The 10287-nt window shown below is 52.0% G+C and overlaps 1 protein-coding gene across 1 annotated transcript; it reads left to right on the forward strand.

Moving 5' to 3' along the window:
* The first annotated feature begins 3703 nt into the window (after positions 1 to 3703).
* LGALS3 (galectin 3) lies at positions 3704 to 10229 on the forward strand. Its single transcript, XM_075029513.1, has 8 exons — positions 3704 to 3757; positions 4496 to 5065; positions 7655 to 7708; positions 7804 to 7826; positions 8162 to 8491; positions 8687 to 8775; positions 9095 to 9263; positions 9946 to 10229. The coding sequence occupies exons 4-8, from the start codon at positions 7809 to 7811 to the stop codon at positions 10099 to 10101; spliced, it is 762 nt and encodes a 253-aa protein (XP_074885614.1). The 5' UTR covers positions 3704 to 3757; positions 4496 to 5065; positions 7655 to 7708; positions 7804 to 7808; the 3' UTR covers positions 10102 to 10229.
* Positions 10230 to 10287: the final 58 nt, after the last annotated feature.

Raw genomic sequence — 10287 nt, forward strand, 5'->3', positions numbered from 1 at the left:
GCGTTTTCTTTCCAACCCCTTATGTTCAGTGGGGTATCACACGGGGCTTTTACTCTCCTTATGGAGCATCTTGCCCATGGCAAAGCTGTGTCTGGGCCACCTGGAGGCAAGAAGCCCTCAGGACCAGGCTGACTGTGTGAGCCTGCCACCTGCCTCCTGGTTCTCCAGCTTCTGCCCCCCGAGGAGACACCGGGGGCTCACCCTGGCTTTGGTGGGGTAGGCTTGTACCGATTCCACCCCCTCTTGCATCACAGCACTGTTCCTTTCGGTATTTTAGGCTGGATTTGTTTTCTGTGAGGTTGAATGAGTTGGCAGCGTGTTTGGGCAAGCACAGAGCATGGCCAAGAAAAGCATCAGGACCTGGTCTTTTTGGTGGCAACAAGCCATGGGGGTCTTTCACCCCATCTGCACAGGCATTTGGGATCACTGTAGGGATTTCTCATCCAGTTATTTAATAACGTTAGGACGAAGGACCTTCCTTAAGGGCCAGCAGAGCCTGGTGCAGCAGAGGAGGAGTTGGTAGTGACTATTAAGTTTGAACCCGGCGGGGGATTTGAGGACTTCTGTAAATCTCTGTTGACATAAATTGCTACAAGACTCGTTTAACACTTGGAAGGCAACTTAGTGCTCAGATCGGCGTGTCAAGTGCAAAATGCTTCTCATTTATTCATCTTTAATAATATAAAAGCTTCAACCTGTTTTGCTCATCTACAGCATCCGCGTTAGAGACTGTGCGAAGCTTTCTGGGGGTGGACTTGCCATTCGCCTGGTGCTGTCAGAGCAAGAGGGAACTGGATGAGCTGCAGTTTTGCCCCGGTACTGTTTTCTGGGAGGAGGAAGCTGCAAAGGCAGGAGTTTTGCTTTGTGCTTTATAAAGAGAGGAAAAAAAAAGGGAGCTGCTACAGGAAAGAGAGCAAGTCCAGACTTGCTCGTACATGTGAGCAGCAGGGATGGTGCTGCGAGCATCGATGCTCTTTATCAGCTGCTTTTGCTTTCTTGGCCATCAAACTTGAGTTATTGAAGTTCTCAACCTTCCTCTGCGCTGAATTTTTCACTACACTAGAGCAAGGCGAAGTTTGGGGCGGGGGGGTGAGTAATGCAGCCGGGGAAGCTCTCGAATGAGCCATCTCCCCCCAAAAAGGGCTGTATGAGGAGGAACGGGGCTGTTCGATTCTCTGCAGGAGGCTGTTTTCAGAAGTCCTGGGAGGATCTCGCATAAGCCGGGCAAGCCACGGAGGAGAGTCTCGTTGCCCGCTTTTGCTGCAATGTCTTTTTTTTTTTTAATCGAGGCGGAGAGTCGGAGGCGACTCAGCCGCTGGCACGCAGGGCTGAAACTGAAGTGACGCCTCGGGGAGGTGCGGCGTGGGGCTCAGAACCTCATTCCCCTGCCTGAGAAAGGAGGCGACGTTGTCGCCCTTGTCCCGTTCCCCAGCCTGGGAGGTTGCGCGCGGGGAGGAAGGAGAGGTGAGGGTTGGATTTGGTACCTCGGGATTGCGCCGAGCGCGGCCTCGGTGGTAGATCCGCAGCCCAAATGTTGGCGCGTGACGGTCGCTGCCGACCCCACGCGCGAGTCAAGCCACAGAAATCACGAGATTTTATCAACCACGTGGACGTGCGTTGTTCTGCTCTGTAAAGGGGAGTGGATCTCGTGCCTTCGAGCTTCTTGCCCTCTAGGTTGATTTCCTGCCCCTTAATTTGTCATCAAGAAGACAAAAGAGAAGCAGCTTTCTGTTTATTAATTTCCGATAAGCAGTTTGAAATTCCTGCTTTAAAGTTATTTAACTTTACAGAGATAGATCGCCCATTGGGGTGGGATCTTTTGCCTCTGGGAGCCTCGGTGTCCACAAGAAGAGAAGATGCAGAAGACAGTAACTCCTGACATAAGTCAGTGTAGAGTAAAGGGTACTGTGACCAAGTTAAGGCTTGATAATTCTGAGTTGTAATTGCAAATTGTCATATATATATATTTTTTAATGTGTGTATGTATGCATTTTATGTATAAAAATTATAGGGGTTTTTTGGTTATTTTTCCCACAAGTCTCCTCCGGTCCCTGCCCCTGTGGTGGCACGAAGTGGCTGCTGCTCCAGCCCCCTGCTCACCTACCACCTCTGCTCCTGGCTTCTAGCATCCAGTCTCCTTTAATTTTTTTTTTTTGTCTATCATCTACTCAGTCTTGTGCAGTTCTTCAGCTTAAATGGCTTCTTTTAAACTACCATAGTATGTAGTTAATTAACCCAATGGTAAACCGCTGTGACGAGATGACAGGCAAGCCCACCAGTAAACAGCACTCAATAGACGGTGGCACTTTGCAACTATTGCAGAGCAGCCTGTGGAAGGTTATTGCTAGAGAAAGAGGTTTAATAATGTATGCTGCTGTATAGTGTAATGGTTCCTGAGTGTCTTGGGAACCCAGAGTTGGTGGGTGAGTTACTCCCAGTCCTGCACTGACCCTGAGCCCGTTCTCAATTGAGCTAATTAGCTCATCTCTAGCCTGGTTGCTGGACGGCCATTAAATATCACTTGGCTCTTGCGTGCTATCAGATAAATGCTGGGCATTTTAAAATGGGGAAAGTAAATTGTGTTTAGAGAATACGTTTGGCTGCAGCGAAGGGCACATCAGAGAGTACATCCCTAAGAAATGGTGCGATCTGACAGCCGAGCCGCCTGCCTGGGTCCCTCGTCTCTCCCACCCCTTGGGTTTGCAATTCGGGACTTTAAATTGTACATGGTGCCAAGCAGGGTTACATTTTACATTAAGAGTCTCTAAAGCAAACAGGATACCTATCCACGCCTTAAAAAAAAAAAAAAAACAACAAAAAAACCAAAAAAAACCCCAAGTATATGTCTACTTTTGAGAAACGACTATTTTTTTTAATCCACTTTTGCAAAGCAGCCAGCCCTGGGTTGCAAGGCCGTGCATCCCAAGGCGTCGCAACGCTGCGAGCGAGAGACGCGACCGCTCTGACTTACGTCTCCTGCGGAGCCGGTGCGTTTGTGCGCTGCCTTGCCTTGCTTAGTGCTCTGGCAATAAACCCAGCTGCTCTCTTTTCTCCATCCCGGGAGGCAAAGCTTGAACACCGCAGTCGCCGTACCTCCGTGTCCGACGACGTGAGTCACGGCGGGATGACTCAGAGGATGGGGAGCAAAGCGAAATGCGGATGTTTCATAGCTTTGCACGCAAATTGCTCTCAGCACCCACCCCGTGAATGGTGAAGGGATGCTCGCTCGTCCTCGCTGCTGCTTGGTTTATTTAAGCGAAGGAATTAGCTTCAGATTATGATTTGTGTTTTCACTTTTGGTCAAACATTTTTTTAACACTGTGTAGCTGGTGCATAACTGGAAGCACAAAGCTTATGGCATTGGAACTGGAAAAAACCAGGCAAACCTTTCTGGTAAATGTTTGGAGCCTTTGAGTGAAATCCTGAAAATAGCAATACGAATTTTTCATGAAAATATTTCTTGCCAAAGACATTTGAGGTGGTCTTAGGGAGGAAGGGGAAAAAAGCTGTGCACTAACGAGTTAATGCAGCCTTATCCAGCTAAGGAAGGCAAAAGTCACTAGTACGTGCTTAAAAACACTTGGTGCATGTCACTTTAATCAACTTTATGAACATGTGCTCTGCACATGTGCAACTCTTGATTACTGTACTCTCAGAAAGGCTGTGTTTTACACAGATGCTGGAGCAAGGACTTGAAGAGTTCTTCTGAACAGCAGTGATCTCCTTCTGCTTGTGTTACAGGTTCAGGAAGCTCCAGGTACTCATGCAACGTATCCGGGATCCTTCAACATTACTGGTTTAACTCCTCTCCAGGTCCCTTTGCCCTAAAACATTCCCAGAGATATCGCAGTGTCTATTTACTGCTGTGAGGTTTGGGTGCAAGTGAAGCAGCACTCCCTGTTTAATATTTCCCCGAGTGGAGCATCCCATTCCCACGGGCATCCCTGGCATCTCTCATCAGCCTACAGCATTTTTGCACGCTTAAGTTCGGCCTGAATCCCTGTGACAAGTATTATACAAAGCTGAAGGATGCTAAAATCCAGGCTGATGCCCCAGTAGAGAAGAGGCTGCCCTCTTTTAAAGCCCAATCTTTTAGAGGAGTCGAGGTGAACTAGAAGTTATACTAAAATTCATTAATGCCAAATGCAACAGGCTTTTGCCTTTTTTTTTTTTTTTTGGTGTCAGCTGCAGTATCAGCTAAGCCGTTTAGTTCAGCCACTGCCTTAAGGAAGTAGTTTCTATGTCTTTAATGACACCAGTTAAAGTGTGTGTCCCTTAATAACCTTTGGTCAGCCCTGAAGTGGTCAGGCAGTTGGACTAGATGATCACTGTAGGTCCCTTACAACTAAAATCTTCTCTTCTCCTTCCCTTCCCTTTCCTTTCCCTTTCCCTTCCCTTTCCCCACCCTTCCCTTCCCTCTTTCTCCCAGCAGTACCGTGCAGCAGATCAGAATTTCAGCATGAAAACATGCCTTTTTCTCTTCTATTGCTTTCAGCTGTGAAGCCCGTTGAACAAACCCGAGATGATTCACCCTCAACATGCAGTAAAATTGCGTTTGCTCAAATCATAGCTGCTGCTGACAGCTTTCCAGCGCCCGTCCTCTGCCGGTCTTGCTGCAGCGGCTGACAACTAAGGCTTTTTCTGCTTTTTTTCTTGGCCATCTCCAGAAAGAAACAGCAAACGCTCACAATTTAAGAGCAAATTTGTGTTTTACTGAGCTTTGGAGGAAAATGAAAACCTCAGAGGCGTGGAAATAGACCCACTCGAGACATAAAACACGAGAAAACCCGAATTTTGCCCCGTATAGTTTCGCCCCGTGGCGGTGTCCCCGCTTAATAAAGGGGAAATACGAAGATGTTCTGCTGCTGCCCGTGACTTTCCCAGCGTGGGGAGGGGACACGCGGGGGGGGGGGGGATGCTCCGCGAGCCCCGTGGGCGAGTCCCCGGGGTCCCCGCCCCGTCCCCGCCCCGAGCAGGCGGGGTCCCCACGGCCGTGCCCAGGGCCACCCAGTTACCCCAGTGATTCCCAGTCTGGGAGCCGGCACCGAGACCCATCGCACCGCAGGTGAGGGGATGCAACCACCCACGGGGGGTCCCGAGTGGGAGCCGGGGGGGGGGGGGCACCTATTGCCTTGCAAAGAAAGGGTTAAGGGTGTTTTTGTCCCCGTGGGAGTGGGGACACGCTGCCCCGGGTGCGGCTCTGCGGTTTAATAACAGCGGCCGGAGCGTATAGAAAGCACTCGTTGGCTTTAGGGGATGCTTGGGATAACTGTGGGGTGGTGAATATTAAGGGGCTGTAAAGCTGTCTGCAACCCTGGCCGTATCCCAAAAAACACAGGGAGGGGTGGGAGCGAGCGGCGGTGCGGGAGAGGCTGGAGAGATCCCGGAAAGACAGCCCAGAAAAATCCCTGTAGAAATAGCACTGAAAGGAAGAAAACTTCTGTTTCTTTCCCAAATAGAAGTTTTTCCGCTTCGCATGAATATAGGGTTGGGGTCCTTTATAGGTGTCTGCCCTGGGACGTTCCCCGCAGCCGAACCTCCGTCGGGTCGGTGAGAGCTCAGAGAGCTGCTGGGGAGAAATGGAGAGAGTTCAAGCTCGGCACCCCAAATAAATAGTGTTGGAAATTCACCTTTGAGGCACTGCCCGGTGCTGTGGGTGGAAGAAAAACCCCTTCCCACGCCTGCGACAGCCCCGCAGCGGGCAAATAACCCACTGGACCGTTTCCAGAGAAAGATATGTCCAAGAGCTACAAGGCTGCAGTGACAGAGAGAAGAGGGTGCCTGCCAGGCTCCGAGCTCGGCAGCACCGTTTGGTGGCAGAGGAATAGTGGGGTTTTTCAAGATTTTGGTTACAAATCGCAAATCAGCCATCCCAGTCCCGGTGGGGAGCCACGAGATTCCCGCTACGCCGTCCCACCGGGGCCGAAGCAATAAGAAATCAGTGCAAGGGAGCAAAATTGCTTCTCCCCGAGGTATTGTAGGGAGAAAAGGGGGGGGGAGGAAAGCAGGCGGGACCCCTTACCGGAGCAGCCCAAACCACCGGCAGCCACGTACCTGCGGTTCGACCAAATTCGACCCGGCTGGATGCGGCCCCTGGGCAGTCTGCAGGAGCTGTGTGTGCAACCTCGGCGTCACCCCGCGAACAAACGGCAAACCCAAGGGCTCAAAAACAAAACCCAGAAGGCAAACAAAAGCTTTGCAACGTAGGAGCTGTTCCAACGGTCCAGTCTTCTGGTTGAAAGGCTGGCTTAAAAAATCACACGGGCTCAGGGGTATGAATGTTTTAGCAGGGAAAGGGGTTATTTGTTGGTTGTGAAAGCTTGGGGGGGTTTGTTATTCCTAAGGCGGCCCAGCCAAATTTGCTGTGCCCTTCTTTCGAAGAGAATTTTCCTTCTCTGTTTTCAACCTGGAATTTTCCTTTTCTTTCCCCATTTCCTCCTCTCCCTTTCCTCCCCCCTCCCCTCCCTCTTCTTTTATGAATGCGCCCTTTGACGGGCGGAATCCAGCTCAGGCCACGGCTATTCCTGCACGCAGGCAGGTACGCGTTTGGCATTGCCACGGCAGAGCGGCTCGGCACGGACTCATAAAACTCGTAAAGCAGCTTTTATCCGCTGGCCCGGAGCGGCCGGTGGCACGTGTGTCCCTCCCGCGGTGCCCTGCGGCCGGCACGGGGATGCTTGGAGGGGGGGGAAAGGGGACCCCCACCCATGGGTGCCTGCTCTCCTCTCGCCTTTCCAGGCTTGCTGCAAGCGTCCGTCCCGCGTGTCGTGGGGTGGCTGCGTGTCCCCCGACACCCTGCGATGGTTTTGTAGCCCCCACCTCCCCATGCAGCTCATGTTTGCTGCTGCAGCCCCCCGCCTCAGGGACATTTGGGGTTTTTTTTTGTTTTTTTTTTATTTGTTTGGGGTTTTTTTTTGAGTAACACTGCGTGCAGGTGCCTTTGCCGGGGGGCAGAGAGTTGTCACCGGGCACCTTCCCCTCGTGCCGAGCCTGCGTGGGTGTAAGTGTCACCCAGAGTCCCCGCACAGACAACCGTGTCCCCCCCGTGCTGCCGTCACCCCCCCAGAAAAGGGTCTTTGCTGGCAGGGCCCTGCCTGCCTCCGGTGCTGCCGAACTAGCCGGGGTGGCAGCGGAGGGCTGGCTGCAGAATGGGTTTGCTGGAGGCAGAAAGAACAGCTCACCGCACTGCCCTTCTGGGGTTTGGGTTGTTTTGGGGTTTGTTTTTTTTTTCCCCTTTATAAAAAGTGTTTTGAGGCTGGAATAAATCTTCCTGACCTCCGAGCACAGCAGACCTGGCACGGGTATTTTTTTGGGTGGATCAAAATGCAGAGGTCCGCGTTGACCCGCGGTTCTCGGAGGAGGAGGGTGCTCACGGTTTGCGATGCCACACGATGCTTCCCGGTGAGCAAAAAGCCGGTGAAAAACCCATCGAGAGGCTGAAGGGAGCTGAGAACTCTCGGGACAGAGCAGCACCAGGTCCCCGTGGTCCGGTGTCCCCTCTCCGCTTGACACCGGCAGCGTTCGAAGGTCAACGATGGCGTTGCATTAACATCAACCCCGCAGCGGCCGATTTCATCCAGGGGGTGTTTGGGCTGGATTCAGCCCCGGAGCCGTTCAGGCTGCTCATGGTGGTGACCCTCGATTTTTCCCGCAGGTATCAGACGAGGGTTTGTTCTGCGGTACCGGAGCTGTGGGCTCTGCCTGGCAGGTATGCGACGGGGACTTACTCGTCTCAAAAATCTCTATTTTTTTGGATGGTGTATGTTAAAAATGACTTAAGCGTCCTTTGTCTTTTTGTTTTAGGAAAAATGTCAGACGGTTTCTCTGTAAGTATGGCTTGCTTTAAAAAAAAAAAAAAAAAGCAGGGGCTGTCATTTGTTTAATTGCCTTGAAGTGGGGACCTTCAGCAGGGGGTGGGAGCGCGGCTTTGCTAACCCAGCGTAACTCCCCAAATCCGCCCCCGTTACATCGGCATTTACTGGTTTTCTGGAAACCTCAGCCCAGACACTCAATTCCCCCCCCCTCCACACTTTTTGGGAGCAGTTGAGCGCTTGCCCTCGGCGCACGCTGTAGGCTACCAAAGCTGGGTGTCGGAAGACTCAACAAGACCCCAGGATTATCGTCCCCCGCCTAACCCTCCTCGTCTCCCCTCCGTCCCCAGTTATCCGACGCTTTGTCCACCGGCAACAACCCGACCCCCAGTGCCCCCCCACCCCAAGGCTGGCCCTCCTGGGGGAACCAGCCGCCGGCTCCTGGGGGGTTCCCGGCGTACCCCGGCTCTCCCGCCACCTATCCCGGAGCACCGGGAGCATATCCAGGAGCACCGGGACCGTATCCAGGAGGACCAGCAGGACAAGGACCATATCCAGGAGCACCTGGAGCATTCCCTGGAGCGCCAGCAGGACCAGGGCCGTATCCTGCCCCAGGACAACCGCCCAGTGGCCCTGGATTTGGACCCCCTCCTCCGCAGGGAGGACCGGCTCCTCCGATGGTAACGGTTCCGTCATATTATAAGGGTTTCTGTGTCTTCGCTGCTTGATTTTGCTCGGCCACGGGAGGGGTGGGATGGGTTGTCACTGTCACAGGGCTGCCCTGGTGTGTCGTCACACCGGGAGCCAGCCCGTGCCCGAGCATTTGGCTTTGGACCTGGTTTTCTGCTAACACCAAATCCCCGTTTTTCTCCCAGAAAGTCCCCTTTGAGCTGGCCCTGCAGGCAGGACTCGTCCCTCGGATGCTCATAACCATCACGGGGACCGTCAACCCCAACCCAAACAGGTACCGGGGGTGGGGGGTTTTCCATGGGGTGCTGCCGGACGGAGCAGGGGGGGGGCTGGAATTTGCTTTCCGTTCCTGAATAACACCTGCCTGGTGTAAAATCAAATATTACACAAAATAAATGTGTAAATGCCCCCTTATTGCCTAACAGGGTCTGTGGGGTGGTGTTTTTTGTTGGGTGTGGGTTTCTTTTTGTTTGTTTTTGTTTTGGTGTTTTGGGGGTTTTTTTTGTGCCCACTTGCTGCTTCTTTTGGCAAGCCCTGGAACAGAGCCCAGGGCTTTCGTAGAAAAAGCAGCAAATTTGTTATTGTCTTTGCAGGTTTTCACTGGATTTCAAGAGAGGGAATGACATTGCCTTCCACTTTAATCCCCGCTTCAAGGAAGACAACACGAAAGTCATCGTCTGTAATTCAATGTTCCAGAATAACTGGGGAAAGGAAGAGAGAACAGCTCCTAGGTTTCCATTTGAAGCCGGAAGACCCTTCAAGGTAACAAAAAACAGCCCCAAAACTCAGTCTCAGTGTGCCGACAGTGTGGGAGGGTTTCGTCAGGGCTGTGTAATGAGACTCACTGCAAGGATCTTGATGCTTTTGCAGAGGAATCAGCTCTCAGAGGTGCTTTTGGGGCAGCCGCCGGTGTTCTTCCCTGGCTGTCCCCCCACTCCTTACCCCCTCCTGCAGGTCCAGGTGCCCATAACTTCTCCCCACTTCTGTTATTCCCATTAATTATTAAATCCTCCTTAATTACACTGTCGTTCTGCAGCAGTTGTTGGGCAGGTTTCTATAAAGCGTTTTCCCCGCTAGCAACCAAGCTCTCTTCACGCGCTTCTTTGCTCCTGCAAAATAAGTTCACATTTGGTGAGAAGGCAGCTCTCACTGTGCGAATCGTAGGGTAGCGCTTCTTGAAAACACTGTTATAGTCATGAGGAGACAGAAACCGTGGGCTAAAACATGGAAGAGGAAGAGTACAGCCGGGTTTTGGGGAAGGCAAAGGTCAGCGGTGTTTTTGCAGCCGAGAGTTGCTGCACCAGCTCATCCACATGCCACCGGGCTGGACTCAGCTGGCAGCAGCCTTGAGCCGGTGCCAGCCTGCTCCAGTCCGTGGCTTAAAACTTCTTCCTAGAACAAATCCGATGGTTATCTTTTGGCTGATTTGGGGGTTTTATTTCAGCTCCAGATCCTTTGCGAGGTGGATCACTTCAAGGTAGCGGTCAACGATGCTCACTTGCTGCAGTACAGCTTCCGTGAGAAGAGGCTGAACGAGATCACCAAGCTCTGCATCGCTGGGGACATCACCCTCACGAGCGTCACGCCGACCATGATATAAGTACCGTGTCTAATTTCAATGCAAACTTAGTGCTCTTAATACGGCTGTAACAGAAGCGCCTTCTTACATGAATATTTTGAGGTAATAAAACATACTTTCACAAGTAAAATTTGTTTTCACTAAGATCTCAGATGACACGACATCCTCCAGCAAGCGGAGTTCAAATGTGGAAGTATCTGAATTCTG

Source organism: Buteo buteo, chromosome 6 (genome assembly GCF_964188355.1).
Source record: "Buteo buteo chromosome 6, bButBut1.hap1.1, whole genome shotgun sequence".
In the NCBI taxonomy this organism is placed as follows: domain Eukaryota; kingdom Metazoa; phylum Chordata; class Aves; order Accipitriformes; family Accipitridae; genus Buteo; species Buteo buteo.